General features: G+C 40.3%; 1 protein-coding gene across 1 annotated transcript in view; it reads left to right on the top strand.

Moving 5' to 3' along the window:
• Window positions 1–18737, top strand: part of MYO1D (myosin ID) — a gene marked incomplete at its 3' end in the record, with an annotated part of 342027 nt that overhangs the window by 104109 nt on the left and 219181 nt on the right. Inside the window, exons 6-11 of the mRNA XM_079726329.1 lie at window positions 1133–1228; window positions 5139–5255; window positions 6917–7120; window positions 11388–11533; window positions 11613–11727; window positions 16201–16371. Coding sequence (XP_079582455.1) covers window positions 1133–1228; window positions 5139–5255; window positions 6917–7120; window positions 11388–11533; window positions 11613–11727; window positions 16201–16371 — 849 coding nt within the window. The remainder of the gene's footprint in view (window positions 1–1132; window positions 1229–5138; window positions 5256–6916; window positions 7121–11387; window positions 11534–11612; window positions 11728–16200; window positions 16372–18737) is intronic.

Genomic DNA, 18737 nt, shown 5'->3' with positions numbered 1-18737 from the left:
GAAATGGATGTTTTTATTTGGGGCTCTCTCCTGTCCTGTGCCTCCCATGCCTCCATTGGCCTGCGATACGTTACTTATGTGTGCACACACGCATACACCCTGCCGCGTGGGCTTCTTCAGAGACTTGACGAGCATGGCTGTTATAAAGAGCTAGCAGGTGGTTAACCAACCAGATGACTGCCTTAGTTGAGCATCCCTTGTGTTTCTTTGCAGTGTAGGTAACATTTTAATGACCCTGAAAGCTTTTGAAATGGTACATTCTGAATGTGTTAAATTAATTTTGTCTTATTTTTGAATTGAAGCTTTTGTTCCCATTTTGGGGTGTTCCAGAGATGGGAATAGAAATTCAGGTTGTTTTCGTTAAAAAAAAAATCAATTTTAAAAATCCAATAGTTACATCTTTTCATTAAACCAAAGTGTGCAGTTTAATATAGAGGATTTAAATGTATTGCCTTCAAAAATGCATGTTCTATGTAGAAGGACTGTGCGTATTGTATTTGTGTTTTTGTTGACAATTCGCCATGTTTCCAATAAACTAGCTTTCTACCACATGTAAGAGTTCTGTTCGTTTCAAGAACCCATAACTTTTTCCGCACTTGAGTGAAAGTGTTGGAATTTGTCTTTGTCCAGCACTACAGCCCTGGTTACCCAGTTGGCCTTTCCTGGGATATAGAGATTGATGAGGCAAAGCTGTTTGTTTCCAGTGTGATTCAACATATGACTGGCTGCTGACACCTCTTAGTTCTGAGGCAATATTGGCTTTTTCTGAATTTGAAACATAACCCTATGCTGTCCAGATAACAAGGCTGCTAAGCACGTGACCACCACAGAGCGCAAGCTCCTGTTTTACAAATGGCCACAGTCAAAGCAAAACCTTTCATGCCAGTTATGTTGTGAAAGGGCTAAGACTTTATAAAATAATTTTCCTCATGACTGTATAACATTGTTCATCACTGATGATGTTGAAGCCATTACCTTCGAGGTTTAAAAAAAATTCTTCGAAGCTAGAAACAGGAGGACCTAAGTGAATTAGCCCAGAAAATGAAAAAAAGCTAGACTACCAGTAAGAATACATGGTGTGTTGGGTTCAGGATGTATTTTGCTAACTTATTTTTAATTAAATATTTTTCAGCTACTCCAGGGAGGTTCAGAGCAGATGCTCCGCTCTCTGCATCTCCAGAAATCCCTTTCATCCTACAACTACATCCATGTTGGAGCCCAATTAAAGGTAAGAGTTTCCTTTTTGAGATGATTCAGAAATAGAATCAGAGAATCAGAAGGGACATTAAATAATTATCTGGTCCAGCCTGCTGCCTTTAGGCAAATGAATGCCTCTTTTATTCTACTCTATTTTTAAAATTCTCAGGGATGGAGATTCAATATATTATTGACTCAATAACTTTGCTTAATAACCCATTACTGTATTTTATCACCATCCAATAGGAAAGAAGTTTCTCTCTTATGATATTGTGGGGTTTTTAAAAATTTTTAATCCTATTACTTTTATTTTGACACTATAAAAATATTGTTACAAGTAGGAAATCCACCACAAAAGAAGGTACCATATCATTTGTCCAAAGGCAAGTTGGTAAGACGAAAGTTTAAAAGCACTGTGGTTATAAATAAATAAATAGATAGATAAATAGATAAATAAATAAAAGCACTGTGGTTGAAAATGGATATCAAAGATTGCTATTCACTATTTTTTCCAATAATGATTTTGATGTATCCTAGAAATAGTTTTGTGACCCTTGGAGCATTTCTATTCAGCCTTCAATTTTTTTCGATTTTTTTGCCCTTCCTTTGCATGTAAGCCCTTGCTCACACATATGCAGATCTTTTTGCCCTTTTATTTCTAATTAGTTTTCTGCTATATATATAATATAATTTCTGCTAGCCATTTTATAGCTAATCCTAGTAATATAGTAGCTTATTGGTGATAGGTTATAAAACAGTAATTGCAGTGTTATCCAATTTTGTTGGAGGAAAGGAGTGTGTGTATGTATGTGTGTGTGTGTGTGTGTATATATATATATATACACACACACACACACACATACATACACACGCACACACACATACACACACACACATACATGAAATAAGATTTGGAGGGAAATAGACCAGGGTTTTACTTGTTTACTCTGGATGGATGAGATTATGGATATTTGTGTTCTGCTTTTTCCGCATTTCACATTTCTTCTATAATTAAAAATGCACAGCTTTTGTAGTTGGGGGAAAAATAAAAGAATTTATAAAAGGAAAGAATCTAGATGTGGGAGGTGTTTCTTTTTTTTTGTAATTTTTGCTCTTCATCTTAAGCTAATTATACCTGCATTACTGGTTTAATGGTCTTTTTATTATTGTGCATATAAATAAATGATATTTAGCATTTTGCAATTTTCCATTGTTTGAAATTTAAGTTGCACGAATTTTTTACTTTTACAGTCATCTGAGAACAGGGTGTTTGGCTGAAAATTAATTGAAAGCAAACAAAACACCGGAGGGCAATACTCCAGCTTTCTGAGAATAGGTCAGAGGTACTTAAAGATGTATAAAGGATTGTAAAATCGACACTTAAAAAGCCAGTGACTGAAAATATTCTTTTTAAATCAAATTGTCTTATTGACCAAGTGGCTTTTGGCCCGGTCATGTAGAGCCCCACAGAAAGCAAGTATTAAATAAACATTTAGCCTTTTTTTCAAAGCTAAATTTAGCTTAGGTTCCCTTTCCATCAAAGTTTTCCATTCCTATTCCTCCCCCTCCTTTTTTTCTGCCTCTCTAATAAAAACAAAGAAGCAATACATGATCACAGTCAAAACCTAAAATAAAAATGAACCAAAAGGAAATAAAAATATTCTAAAGCTCACCATCCAGAGATAATTATCGATAACAACAGTTTATATATTTATTCATGGAATCATATAATAAATCCTGATGAAATAAACCTTTTATTATATTATAATATAATCATTAATATCTTCCCATGTAAACAAATATAAATTAATAGAATGATTTTAGTAACTATAAAATATTACACTCTGTGTATCATACTTTTACTTAGCTATTCTAAAATATAGGACTCATGTACATTTACGACCCTGTGGGTTACAGGTAAGGTAAGACCCATTTAAAAGTCACCAAAAACAACAAGGAACTTGGTTCTCTCACATAACAAGAAGCCCTAGGATGGGGCAGTTCCAGACGTGGTTAATTCAGTGCCTTAACAATGTTGATAGGGACCCAGATGTTCGTTTGTTTCTCCCACTTACCAGTTCTGCCATCCTCACTGGATCGGGCTGGTCTGCTACAGCTGATTTTCCTCATGGTCCCCAAATGGCAGCAGCAGTTCTAGGAGTCACAGGCAGAGGAAACGTTCCTGGCCGTAACCCTTGATAAGCTAGGGAAACCTCATGTCTTACGGACCAGAATGGCATCACATGCCCATGGCTGACCAATCACTTGGTAAAGGGAATAAGGTCCCTGTGATTTGTTTAGACCAATGAAGATTTACCTCCTGAGGCTGGCACCAATTCTGAAGAACGGGTGCACTCAGGGATGGATAAACAAATCAGCGTTCTATCAACAAGAAAGAAGTGGGGCTGGGGAATGCCTGTTAGGTAAGCAGCTGACAGTTCTCCTCAGTAGGACATGTAGACTTTGCGTCTGGTTTCTTTACAGTTTTGACATGGTTGCAGCTTCTAATAATAGTGATATCTGATACTCAAGTGCTTTTTATGTGCTAGGAGCTAGGGAGGTGCTTTCTATAAATTCTCATTCCATTCCCACAACAACCCTGTAAGAAAGGTATTATTATTCCCATTGTACCCACGAGGAAATTGAGACTTGACAAGGTTGACTATCTCACTCAGAGAGCTGGGAGGGGGAAGAGCTTGCCTGGTCGTGTCCTGGACGTTAGAGGAACACGTGCTCATCAGGCAGAGGGGGATCCTCCCTGTGCTCTTCCTTAGCAGGTGAGCGTCAGGCCAGCTCTGTGTGTCCCGGCCAGAGCAGAAACTCACCAAGGAAGAGATCAGGCCCTGCGCAGATGCTGCTTTGGGAAAACTGCTAAGATAAGCATTACCATTGCTTTATTGTAAATTTTATTGATACTCTTGTATTTCCAACCTGAGGGCTACAGATCCTCAAGGCAGGCGATTTATCTTTGAACCCCCGTCTTAGTCTAGCTGGGCTGCTACAACAGAAATACCATAAACTGGGGTGCCTTATACACAACAAAAGTTGATTTTCACAATTCTGGAGGCTGGGAAGTCCAAGATCAAGGCACCTGCAGAGTCAATGCACGCTTCCTGGTTCAGAGGTGGTGCCTGCTTGCTGTGTCCTCACAGGGCAGAAGGACCAAGGGATCTCTGGGGTCTCTTTGATATGGGTACCAATCCCATCGTAAGGGCTTCACCCTCAAGACCTAATCACCTCCCAGAGACCCCGCCTCCTAACACCATCACCTTGGGGGTTAGGATTTCAACCTACGAATTTGGGGGTCGGGGGACAGACATTTATTCTACAGCAGCACTTCTGTGCCATTTAAAGATCTGACTTGCTGCATGTTTGTTGAATGCCTGAAAAAGTGAAGTGATAGTCCCAGACCATTTCCTAGCTTGCCGAGTGATCAAGGCAGGCCACTTGGCTTTGAGAGGCCTGCTGTTCCTCACCTGTGGAGTAGAAAACCTGACCGTACAAGCGTGGGAGTGTTGTTCCCAGCCTGGACAAGACTAATTGTGGAACAGAAAGCCATAGACGACAGTAGTTAGGCATATGTCTCGGAGGCTCCATCAGTCAGGAGTTTCCATTTGTGGTCTCACATCTCATGCCACTTCCTCCACTCATCCTGGAGCTTCTCTGAGCCAGCTTAGGACTTGCTTCCTCACCGAAGGTTCCAGAAGTGTTCCTGGTGCTTGTCTTAGGTGATGGCGACTCTCACAGTTGGGCATTGTGGGTGCTGCATTATGTTTCTACCCCTGAAATCATTTTTATTTTCTTTGGATACCCATCATCCCTTCAATGACTTACTCAAAGGCATCAAGACCTTGGCTACACTTGAATTTTGTCTCATAGTTTTTGGATGTTAATGCTCACATGCAGTGTCTGTGACCTCAGTTTCCTGTTTTCATTCCTAGTCGTCTATCAATGATGCTGCAGAATTCAAAGTAGTAGCTGACGCCATGAAAGTCATTGGCTTCCAACCCGAGGAGATTCAAACAGTGTATAAAATTTTGGGTGCTATTCTTCACTTGGTGAGTGGGGACGCCTTTCAGAATTCTTCGCCTCCCTGTGGGACTAGGATGTTCTTTCAGAAGGTTTGGGGTTTTGTAAAAAGTAATTTATGTAGAGAAAATTCCTCTGACATTTTGAAGAAATTACTCCATCTGTAGTTTCCTCCAACGTGTTATAATAATATGAGGGATTTTCCAAGCCACTGTGGGTTTTGAGACTGTGGCTTTAGTTCACTGCCTTCCTGGTATGTCAGACTTCGAACTGGTTAATTTCAAAGGTAAAAGAGTTCAGCAGTGATGTGACCACCAGTGGGATACGCTAAAATCTTTTGAACAGAGCAAATTTCTAAAGGCATTTGAAACATAGAATCATAGATTTCTAGAACTAGAATTTTGATGATCTCATTTTATAGATTGGAAATGACTGGCTTAAAAGCACATCCAGTTCGTTGCAGCCAACACCACGGACCACCCTGGCCCACTTATGCACAGGTTATTTTCCACACGTCACACCCACCTTAGAAGTAAAGACCCATCGGTCGGAGTCCTTTCATTACTGTCTATATGATTAGAGATGTTGGAAACATAATGAACATGTAACCTGGTAGTAAATGAGTGACAACATGGATACAAATCTGGAATAAAAACGACCTTTCACTTTCCTGCGGCAATATTTAACTCTAAGTGAATCAGAAATACACAGGACCTATATGAAAAATATTATAAAGCAGTATATAAACAATCTCTTAAATGTTCCTGACTAGGAAGACTTTAACATTCTAAATTGTCTCATTCTTTCAACTAGTTTATAAATACGGTGCTACAATAATCCTTCAGAATCCAAAGAGGAATTTTGTTTTTCAGTTGATGTAATGATTCTAGAATTTACCTAGAACAATAAACATGTAAGAAGGTCGAATAAAATGTGTTAGAGTAGTAGGGTAGGGGGAGCGGGGGAGAGGAGGCATGACTAATTCCACCAGGTTTAAAATGATAGTAAAAGCCACAGTACTTTAAAACTTGCTGCATAAATTCAGCACCAGGTTAATCAACAGATTAGTTCATGTGCTGGACACTTAGTAGATGGCTAATAAGTATTTATTGCTTATTGAATGAGTGGAATATAAATAGACTCAAAAACTTGGTGGAAATGAATATGTAATAAAGGTGATATTTCAAATCAGGAGGAAAAGCTAGACTATTCGATTAAGAGTGTTGGAGCAACTAACCATCTGAAAAAATAAAGGTAAATTCTTACTTTACACCACATACCAACATACATTCTGGTGGATAAAAAGCTTAAATGTAAGAATAGCTGTATGAGGAATAGAAGAAAATATTAAATATTCATAAAATCTTCAGAGTAGGAATAATCTAAGTATAACACCAAAGAAAGAGAAACCCTGAAGCAAATGATTCATAGATTTGACTACATAAAAATGTAAAATTTCCATCCATCAAAAACATATGCTGAAAATTAAAATAGAGATGAGTGTCTGGAGAAGGAAAAAATACATAAAACACTAGGTTTTTATATGTTGAGATATTAATAGATTTAGGAAAATAGGTGCTCCGAACAAGGTCCCTTGGAATTCTCTTTTAAACTAGCAAATATATCCCTGACATCGTGTTTCAGAATCTCATTGGAAGTGGTGTGTCTTGGTTTTTCTCTTCTGATACAGGGAAATTTAAAGTTTGTAGTGGATGGTGACATGCCTCTGATTGAAAATGGCAGGCTTGTATCTATCATAGCAGAATTGCTGTCCACCAAGACAGATATGGTTGAGAAAGCCCTCCTTTACCGGACGGTGGCTACGGGTCGTGATGTCATCGACAAGCAACACACAGAACAGGAAGCCAGCTACGGCAGGGATGCCTTCGCCAAGGTGGGATTTTAAGGGCACTGTGCCTGCCTTGCGAGGGTTCTGGTATCAAAATTTCTAACGTCACGGGGTGGAGGTGTTTCCATACACCACCAGTTCTCTGTGATGCCAGCTGGGTGTCCTACAATTAACTCAGTTCTAACACTGTCTACCGGAGATAGTATCACATCCCACAGGTTAAGGTCTCAGTCCCACAAGCCTGTCCACCCCCCCCCACACACACACACACGCTTATCACCTGTGCTTCTGACCAACCAGCTATAGATGGGAAGTACCAACAACCTCCTCCTTGGATTCCATTAATTGCTAGAGTGGCTCACAGAACTCAGGGAAACATTTACTTACATTTACGAGTTATTAAAGGATATGATAAAGGATACAGACCAACAGCCAGATGAAGAGATTTACAGGGCAAAGTCTGGGAGGGTCCCGAGAACAGGAGCTCCTGTCCCCGTGGAGTTGGCGTACATCACCCTCCCAATGTGTGGATGTGTTTGCCAACTGGGAAGCTCCCAAACCCTGTACTTTGGGGATATTATGGAGCTTCCTCATGTAGGCACGGTCAGTTATTAACTCCATTTCCAGCCCCTCTTCCCTCTCTGGAGGATGAGAGGTGGGACTGGAAATTCTAAGCTTCTAATCATGGCTTGGTCTTTCTGGTGCCCATCCCCCAGCTAGGAGCACACTCAGGGTCACCTCCGTAGAGTAAAGATGCTCCTAATGCTTTTATCACTCAGAACTTTACAAGGGTTTTAGGAGCCCCGGGTCAGGGATGGGGTCCAAGACAAATATCAGAACAAGAGATGCTCCGAGTGTTCTTACCACTTAGGAAATTACAAGATTTCAAGAGCTCTGTGCCAGGAATCAGGGGCAGAGACCAGTATATTTTCTATTATCTCACAGCCTGGTGTTGACCTCAGTTTCACTTTTAGTGAAATTCTATGAGGAGGTGTTCAGACGTTCCTTGAAAGTAGGTTAAGCCTTTTGAAACCAGAGTGGTACTTTTTGACCATCATGGTCTCAACACCCCATGGCTGTGAGCATCGCTGCCAGAAACATTCTCAGAAAAGCAGAAGCCGACTGACGGGGGAGCTCAGGGCCCCTCGCTTGCACAGGCCCCTTTTGTGGCCCTTCATTTTGCTTTCCTCACTCGATAACGCTTCGTGCAAGTCTCCTTCAAGCCAACTGACGGACCCATTGTTTTAGTGTCTGTGTGGTGATGGGACCGTAATTTATTAACCATCCACCTCTTACATCATTCGCCTTGTTCCCCCTTTTTTTTTGCCACGACAAACAACGCTGCAAATTCTTGTCCATCTTCCCTTACACACCGGTGCTTTTAGTTCAGTTAGATGGCTTCCCGGGAATGAGCAGGTCAAAGGACACCCTGATCTGAAGCTTTAAGTGACAGATTTTCTGGGTGTACAGTGATACCTCATTACTACTTTAGTTTTCATTGCTAGTGTATTTGAGCATCTTTTCCTATTTTTGTAAAGTATTTACCTCTGTTCTGAGAATTGCTTGAGTATAGGTTTGTACATTTTTCTTTGAGGCTGTTATCTTTTTATTGTCCATTTGTAAGAGCTCCTAACTTTAACCTATTGTCTGTTATCCATGTGGCAAACATTTTATTTTCCCAAGTTTACATTTTCTCTTTTTCTTGTTTGCTGGTTGATTAGGTTGCTACATATTCCATTTTTCACTCTTGTAAACCTCTTGCTTGGTTTTTAGTCTTCAGAGGAATTTGAATTTATCCAGATGCAATGGAGAGTGGCATATTTTAAGCAGAGGCCATGTCATCAAGTTTGACTTTTTAAAATGGTGGCTCTGACCTTAGTATGAGAATCTTACAGGGCAGTGGGTAGGGCAAGGGTGGAAGCAAAGAGACCAATTAAGAGGATATTTCAGTAATCCAGGAGGATGGTGATAGCAGCTTGGACAGGGAAAGTCGCAGTGGAGATGGGGGAAAGAGGATGATTTGAGACAAACTGTATCTGGAGAATAAAATCCACAGGACCTGTTGTTCTGGGGATGATGGAATCAAGGCTAATTTCTGACATGGTCCAACCCACCCCTCCTGTCTCATTTCCTGCCATATTCCAGACTCATTTCCCCCCTTTACCACATCAGACTTCTCTCAGGCCTTACATGTTGTCTTTATCCCTTTATCCTTCCAGCCACAGGGCCTCTGCACATGCTGTTTCCTCTGCCTGGATTGTTCTTCTCTCCCCTCTCCGCTGGTTAACTCTTACCATCCTTCTGATCTCAGCCCACTTTCTCAGAGAAGCCATCCCTGGCCTTTCTGAACACTGAACAGGTTGAAGTCTCCTCACACCCCACGCACCTCATCTGTGTGCGTGTGTGCGCGCGTGTGTGTGATTTTCCTTCACTCTACTCCCTGAGCTCCTTGGAGACAGAGACAACGTTCACGTTACTTGGTACAGTATCTCCCACAAACTGCACAGGGCAAGTACCCAGCAAACATTTAATGAGTGAATGAATCCCCAAGTTTCTGTTTCTATTTATTTATGGTTAAAAGTTGGGTAGGAAGGCCGTCCCTGGTGGCACAGTGGTTAAGAATCTACCTGACTATGCAGGGGACACGGGTTCGAGCCCTGGTCCGGGAAGATCCCACATGCCGCAGAGCAACAAAGCCCGTGCACCACAACTACTGAGCCTGCGCTCTAGAGCCCGTGAAGCCACAACTACTGAGCCTGCGTGCCGCAACTACTGAATTCTGTGCACCTAGAGCCCATGCTCCTCAACAAGAGAAGCCACCGCAATGAGAAGCCCGCAGGATGCAACAAAGAGTAGCCCCCGCTCGCCGCAACTAGAGAAAGCCCGCGCGCAGCAACAAGGACCCAACGCAGCCAAAAATAAAAATTAATTAATTAATTAAATTTAAAAAAAAGTGTTGGGTAGGAACAGTTTTAGGAGGTGGGAGGATCAATAGTCCAGACAGGACATAAGTTTGAGACAGCTGTGAGACATCCAAGGGTGTTGTCAGGTAGGCAGTCAGACGTGGGAGCCTGGAGCTCAGAGGAGAGGTCTGCATTCAGGTGATACATTTAGGGGTAATATTATATCACCGTTCTTTAATATTGTATGAAATGACTTAAAGGGGAGGAGATAGGGAGTGAAGAGAAGAGGACTAGGGAGGGCTCCAGCTTTTAGAGATCAGGTAGAGGAGGAGACCTCCTAAAGGCCGCCGAGAAGGGGCAGCCCGTGAGATAAGAGGAAAATGAAGAAAGTGCAGATTCAGGACTTCCCTGCGGGTCCAGTGGTTAAGACTTCACGCTTCCACTGCAGGGGCCGTGGGTTTGATCCCTGGTTGGGGAACTAAGTGCCCACATGCCACCTGGCGGGGCTAAAAACCAACAGACGAACGAGCAAGTGTGATATTACGAATCCCAGAGCAGAATGTTTCAAGACAAGAGTAGGAAATTGGGTTGAGTGATGCTGAGTATCTGAGTAAGATGTCCCTGTAGAGGTACAAGAAAGGGTCCATACAGAGGTGCTTGGGGTCCTTGATGAGCCATTTCAGTGGAGTCATGAGAGAGGAGTGAAGACTGGAGTGGCTGGAGGTGTAAAGGGGGGAGGGGGAGGGGAGGAATGGAGGTGACGTGTGTGGATGTGTGCAGGTGAAGAGAGCGGGTTGCTGGAGGGAGATGTTAAGGAAAGGTTTTCTAAAGATGTGACACTGCAGTGCACATTTGTGTCAGGATGTGAATGTGCGTGAGTGTGTGGTGCCTTTGTCCCTGTGTGTGTTTGCGTGTGTATCCTTGTGCATTGACTGTGTGTTTGATTCTCAAGGAATTTGAAATGGTGGCCTTTTGGCTCAGATCTTTATTTAGCATTATAAATCAACGTTTATATATTTAGAATCCATAGGGCATAGAACTCATTGGTTCTCTGCTTTTTAGAGTTGATGAGATTAAAATAAAGCAATGAAGTGACTTATATGAGGCAGTAGGCAAATTATTGGTCTTAGCAGGGCACAGAAACACACCTAAGGAATGTTGTTGGAATACAACACACGTAGTGACCCATAATAATCCTTTAAAACTCCGACCATCATGCTATGTCTTATAATTTTTAAACAGATGATCTGCATTTCTCATTTTTCAGCTTAGAGGATTAACAGCTATGCTAAACAGTAAGGAGGAGGTCAATACGAATTTAATTCAATAGGAATTTAAAACTTATCACAAATCCAAACAGGGGACTCATTTCCAATGGGCAGGAATTTACGATGTCATTTTCATCACAGGCCATATATGAGCGCCTTTTTTGTTGGATTGTTTCTCGCATCAATGATATTATTGAGGTCAAGAACTCTGACACCACCATCCACGGGAAGAACACGGTTATTGGTGTCTTGGATATCTACGGCTTTGAAATCTTCGACAACAACAGGTAAACCGGATAAGGTACTGAAAACCTTATTGTTTATTTTTTTTATTTGTTTGAGCCTAATTGATTCCTTTTCTTGCAGCTTTGAACAATTCTGCATCAATTACTGCAATGAGAAGCTCCAGCAGCTGTTTATTCAGCTGGTCCTGAAACAAGAACAGGAGGAGTACCAGCGGGAAGGGATCCCCTGGAAGCACGTGAGTGGACTCGTCGTACAGACTGTTCATGATACCGTCAACTCTTAGCATCTGGGGTATCTGCTGATCTTCTTGGGTGCTTGAAACGCCTAAACCTTAGCTTTCCTTTTTGGGGTATTGAAATATTACAGTTCATTTTCAGGGTTGATAGGTGGAATTGCTCTAATTTGGTCGACTGTCTGGTTGGTACCCAGAAAAGGCTGAGTTGAAAATCAGTAAACTTATGTTCACTTTACAGCTGATACCACATAGTTTTTTGATTCACATCTGTCTATTAGAGTTTAGCATAATTTTTAAGTTATTCAGAGCAGCAACTTATGCCTTCAATTGGCTGAACTTTGCTTCCCAATTGAGTTTCTTCCCCTCCCTTCTTTCTTTTTTTGCTCTTATTTCTCCTTTTTTCTTCTCCTACTTTGTAAGCCAAGTGGCATTTTGTTGTCTTCGGTTAATGAGGTTCATATTCCCTGAAACCCGTGCATGAAAACAGGTGTATTAACTTTGATTTCCATTTACTTTCCTTTGTGTCACACAACAGTTATCACCTCTCTTCTCCTGGCTCTCTGTGAACTTTGCATTTGTCACTAGTCCGATAAGATACAGCCAGACAGTATGATTGATGCAGGGTGCAATACCACAGATGACAGCTAAAAACATGACAGTTAGACCTCCTGTTCACGATAGAAATGGGACCTTGTAATTTTCTCTGAAATTTGTATTTTTAAACAATTTTGAGGACAGACATAAAAAATTCAAAAACTTTTGAGCTTCCATAAATTTCTGTGTTTATCCTTTTGCCAAATAGTATAGATAATGAAGTCCGTATTTGTATTTTGATATCCAGTGTGAGCAGTAAAAAGCTATTTGAAATGCTGTATTTAAATGACTTTTATATTCCTTCCCAGCTTCCTACTTCCCATCTCCTCCCATTCAGAAGAAGGAGATACTGGTATAGTAACTAGCTTTCCTGCTTCAAATTTCTTCTTTACCTTCCATCCATCGTGTGTTAAATATTAGAATACCATAACAATTTTGTTCAAGTGTAGTAGTATGAATTCTACATATTTACAAATAAAGCAAAGGGTGTATTATTACTTTTTAATAGGAATACCTACAGTTTTGATTTAAAGAGTGAAGTCTCATCGCATATTTAAGATGTAATTCAATTAAGTTTATATGCAGCTTTCTTAGAACGAATCTGTTGCATAGCATAATACACAGTTGTAACTGAGGCTTAGGTTTTTATAGCAAACTTAATCATAAAACTTGTTATTCAGATGTGGTTCAGAGATACTGGCCCAAAATATCCTTTAACAATCAGAATATCAAATTCCACAGGCATAGTTGATAAAGGGAAAAGTCAACAATTGCAGGAGACTATTCCAAACATCTGAAAAAGGAGCAAAAGCCCTTTAAAACAATTCTTAGTGAAATAAACCAAGAAAAATGTGACCTAGAGGTAACAGAAAGCTCACTTCAAAATAATAGTTACTGAATACAGCCTGGGTCCCCAGATTAGAATCTCCATTCTGGGCAAGTATTTCCTTTAAAAACCCCAAACTTTAGAACATAGTGATTAATTAAAAAAACTGTTTATTATGGAAAATTTCAAGCATATATAAGAGCAGAGATCACAATATAATAAACTCCTTGTACCCATCATTCGGCTTTAATAGTTATCAGTGAATTGCCAGTCTTGTGTCATCTGTACCCTACCCACCCCCAGATTATATTGAAGCAAATCTCAGACATCGCATTATTTCATCTGTAAATATTTCAGTGTGTTTCTCTAAAAGATAAAGACTTTTATAAAAAAACATAGGCACGACACCATTATCACACCTAAAAAATTAACAGTAATTATTCTTTAATGTCACCAAATATGCAGCCAGTGTTCACATTTCACATTTCCTCAGTTGTCTTAGAGTTTTTGGTTTTGCTTTTACAGTTTGTTTGAATTTGGATCCAAATAAGTTACTTATGTTGTGATTGGTTGATAGGCCTCTTGAACATCCATCGATTTTCTCCTCTCTCTATCTATCTTTCTCTCTCCCTTCCTCTCTCTCTCTCTCTCTCTCTCTCTCTCTCTCTCTCTCTCTCTCTCTATTTTCCTTGCAATCTTTTGTTGAGAGAATAAGTCATTTGTTCTTTAGAGTTTCCCACTGTCTGGATTTTGCTAATGGGGTTCCCGAGGTGTCACCTAATCTGTTTCTCTGTTCCTTATATGTCCTGTACATTGGTTTTTAGATCTAGAGTCTTGACTGGTGTCAGGATCACTGTCTATTTCATAGGTGGTACATGAACTTCCACCAAGAGATTCATAATGTCTTGTCTCCCTAATTGATTTGCCTTTACATGATTTTGGTGCCGTAGTTTACAAGTCATTTTTAGGTGCTGAGAACTTGACCCTCAGGCACAAAGCTGCTCTATTTGGAGTGAGGATGGGAGCCCCAGAGCCCTGTGCCCCTGAGCCATCCCCTTTCATCTCTCTTTGTCCCCTGCATCTGCTAAGAAACCTCCTGGGAATACCAGGTTGCTGGAAGAACCTAGTTTGAAAGCCACGACTGTAAGCAATGTTTGAAGCCACATTAAATGTGAACCAGAAGCTACTGGACTCTTCAGCAAAGACTAATCACTTTTAGTTAGTTGGAATTTGGGGAACTTAATTCTTTTGTTCTTGGCACAAAAGACTTAATCTTTAATTCCATAGTCAGTCACAAAGTCTACGATTTCAGCTGTTAATTAATACAGAGTTTCTGCTTTTTGAATATTTTAAGGATATTTTTTCCAAAGATAGAAATAACTTTTCTCCATAATGAGAAATGTAATAAGTGCCCACAATAAAAATAAATACTTAGGCCAGGGATTCTCCATCTCTGTACTAACATTTTAGACCAGATAACTGTTGTGAGTCTGTCCTGTGCTTTGTAGGATGTTTAGTAGTATCCCTGGCCTCTTCCCACTGGATGCCAGTAGCATTCTACTAGTCATGACCACCTAAAATGTGTCCAGACATTGCCAAATGCCCCTGAGGGGCAAAGTCACCCTCTATTGAGAATCACTGCTTTAGACAAACCAGAAAAGTATAAAAAACAAAGTAAAAGCCACCCAGTTTGCAGACTTTCAGTCCATGGAATACAGAGGAGGACCTGGAAGACTAGGGATGGAGCTAAAAGCCACAGACAGATAGCTGGCATGAGCCCTTGGATTTTAAATAGCATTGAACAGGGATTCATGAGACACAGTAATACTCTATTGTGAGTGTGTCGATCTTACAGAAGGTAGTGGGGACAACTCAGTTCAGGTACCTCCTAAATGAGGTGGGACACATCAACACACAAGATTAAAATGTATAAGCTGCCCGTCTTCAAAGGAGGTACTACAGCTTTCCTGAGTCAGGGCCATGTGTGCTTTCTGTGTGTATGGTGATATGTTTGCTGCAGGCTATCAGAATAGACAGGTGTAGAAGAGGATTATTGCACAAACCTTGTGTGTGCTGAAGTGGCTAAAGAGCCTGCCGTTACTTACAAGTTTATTCAGCCTTGTGGAAGCAAATGAAAAGCGTATTCTTATCCTGTACGGATACTTATATCTCAGAATTAAATTTTTTATATTGCACCCTGGAAACCTCTGTTAGACCCATATGTGCTTTTTAACTTTAGGAAAACTGAAGGAGATACTCTTTGGGATTTTTAGTCAGCCAGGGCCGTGTAACTAAAAATGCAAGTTCTCAGAAACACCTTAACTCCATTGAGTTCAATATCAATGAATACTTCAAGGTTATTTGTTGGTACTTAGTGGAATCTGGGTCTTGTGGTTAACAGCCAACAGATTGAGGGATTGAGGGTCTGATGAATAAGGTTAGGTGCAGCATATGAAGACAGGATTAAATCAAGAGTTAGCGAAGGGAGAAACATTATCTACTTTATAATTTTTGCCTGGAGCTGTACTCATTTAAGACAACATGTTTTATGATAAAAACTCCACAAATACATTTTTAAAAATAAATTTATTTATTTGTTTTTATTTTTGGCTACGTTGGGTCTTCGTTGCTGGACACGGGCTTTCTCTTGCAGCGAGCGGGGGCTACTCTTCCTTGCGGTGCGCGGGCTTCTCATTGTCGTGGCCCCTCTTGTTGTGCAGCACGGGCTCTAGAGCGCAGGCTCAGTAGTTGTGGCACACGCGCTTAGTTGCTCCTCGACGTGTGGGATCTTCCCTGGCCAGGGTTCGAACCCGTGTCCCCTGCATTGGCAGGCGGATTCTTAACCACTGCGCCACCAGGGAAGTCCCACAAATACCTTTTTTTTAAAAACCTCTCTTAGAACGTGTGCTCATTGTAGCATTATCCCTCATTAGTGTTGTTCACCTCTTTGACACCAAAGTGACTTAAACTCCTGATACATATGGAGGCATTGCTGTTGCACCTGTTCCTGGTTTCCGTTCCCTTTGGAATTGCCACTTTGCTGTGTCCTACAGATTGATTACTTCAACAATCAGATCATCGTGGACCTCGTGGAGCAGCAGCACAAGGGCATCATTGCCATCCTGGATGACGCCTGCATGAATGTCGGCAAAGTCACCGATGAGATGTTCCTGGAAGCACTTAACAGTAAACTGGGCAAACATGGCCATTTTTCCAGCCGAAAGGTAGTGTGTATAATGGGAACTTCCTCTCATTTTGATCATTGAGATTTTCCTCATTGTTTGACGGAATTAAATGACTATATTTTGGGTTGAAAGAATGTCCACTCAAGTGAGAAAGACCATAAACATCCATGAAATGATGTATTGCTGTGGATAAATTCTGTCTTTCTGGTTTATAGGATGACGAGATTGATAGAAATCATAATGTCCAGGAGAGGGAGCTCTAGACTATTCAATTTGCTAGAAATAGGAAAAATGAACAGGATTCTTTAGAAAGCATGATGTCATTTATAACCAATAGGTACAGAGTCCTTGTTCATGTGCTAGGATTTTGCTCCTGCATCTGATAATTCTGGCACTGAAAATAGCTTTTGTCCTTGACTTTTTACTGTAATCCTCAGTTATAAAAATGTAGTATGTGTTCTCTGCTGTAGTTCTTCAGACTGTGTGACTTTCTTGAAAACAGAGAAATTCTAGCTGAAATCCTAGTGTTACAAGGAAACTCATTCCTTAAATGAATGGTTATCCTTCTTAAGTCCCTATTTTTCACACTCTAAAAATGTTACAAGCAGATCACATCTCCATGGTAGTTGGTGGCAGTCGTGGTTATCCGACATTTGTGCTGTGCGTTGCATATGGTACGCTTGCCATAATATTTGTCATAGAAGAGACACGCCATCATCCCTAGGTGTTCCCTACAAATGTAGGCTTGTCTAGCAACCATAAGCTGAAGGAAAAACAGGCCCCATTCTTCACTTCCAGAAGGAAAGGGGCCAACGTTTCTGCTCCTCCATCATTCCATATAAATCTATGACCCACTGCCACTTTTTAGCATGAATAAATCTGTATTCTAACTGTGTCCCTTCTGAAATTATGTAATCAGAACAGTAAGATTCCCCAACCAACTGGAGAAAGCACAGATCATCAAGAAATAGATTACTGACTGATATTTATTATTAGACTAGTTTATTTCTAAAATAGTCTCCTTGGTCTGTTGCTGAGGACTAACTTGTAGCGTGCTGTAAGTCAGCTTTTCAGATGCTACAGTCTGATCTTTGACATTAGGGGTCTAGCTAGGGTTATTCCTTCAGTCATTTCCTATTTATAACACAAATACTTAAGTGCCTCTCATTTTCCAGGTGCAATCCTGGGTGCTGGGGACAGAGCCGTGAGCCAGGTTAGAAGCCACGTAAATAATTGAGAGTGGTGCTTTTAGAGATGGCATGATGACAGGGCACATGTCCCATCTCTGAGGGGTTGGGTATACATGTCCTTTATAATCACAATTCAGGTTTGGGAGACTCACCTGGCATTGGTAGACCATCTGTGTTTGTCAAATTCAGTTGAATTGGTCACAATCATACCAAATAGATCTTATGAAATATTGAATTCCAAACGAAAACAGGCAAGGCTCCACTTTGTTTAAATAAATAACTATGATTCTCATGTGAGAAATCACTTCATTTTTTTATGTTTCACCTTGGCCATTTTTACACTCGAATTTATCAACCAAATATTTTGAAATATAATTTCATATTTACAGTAGAAACTGTACGTACGGTACTTTTAAGCAGCTGCTACTGACTTGATAGGAAATGCTAAATAGTAATTTGTCTGTGGAGATGGAATTTTTTTTTCTTTCCTTTCTTTTCTTTTTTTTTTTAATGTGGGAGCCCAGGTTTTCCCAACTCTCAGACCAGGTGGCTCCTTTCTCCCTCAGCATCCTCCCCCAGACAAATCCTGAGATGGAAATTTTTTGTGTGTTCTTTTCTGGGATTTTTGCCTAATGAAGGAAAGAAATGAAATAACCAAGCTGTCAGGATATTTTCATCACTATGAGTCTTTCTGTTAAATAAATTCTATTATTCTATATGTTAAAGCAGGTATTATCATTGCTATTGGTTATTAATGATTAGCTAGAATTATTGGCAGGCTAAATAAGGAGTTCCTGGCTTGTGCTTATTTAGGGGCTAAATTGTTTCTCATGCCTTAAAGTTATCATGGAGAGGCAGGCAGGTGATCCAATAAACCATAAAATAACTGTGTAAAATATTATTAACATATAAAGTTGAATGATAAATACATAACTTGTATTATTTTTTATAAAGTAAAGAAAAATCTAAAAACTTCTGTGTTTAGATCAGTTAAGACTTTGCAGTATCCAAATGTAAGAATATTCAATTATAATAGTATAGATATCTCTTGGATCCTTTTCCTTTGGGCATTTTATAAGTAAAAGGGTTTTGTAAAAGTGGTTAATAAGAGAGAGAGAAGGAAAGAGGAATTAAATGAGACCCCTCTGAACGTTAGACCCTTTGGTCTCCATAGTTCATTTAACCTCCAGACCAGCTCTCTGAAATAAGTGATCA

Source organism: Hyperoodon ampullatus, assembly GCF_949752795.1.
Source record: "Hyperoodon ampullatus genome assembly, chromosome: 19".
Classification (NCBI taxonomy): domain Eukaryota; kingdom Metazoa; phylum Chordata; class Mammalia; order Artiodactyla; family Ziphiidae; genus Hyperoodon; species Hyperoodon ampullatus.
This window is presented reverse-complemented; position numbering and strand designations above follow the sequence as displayed.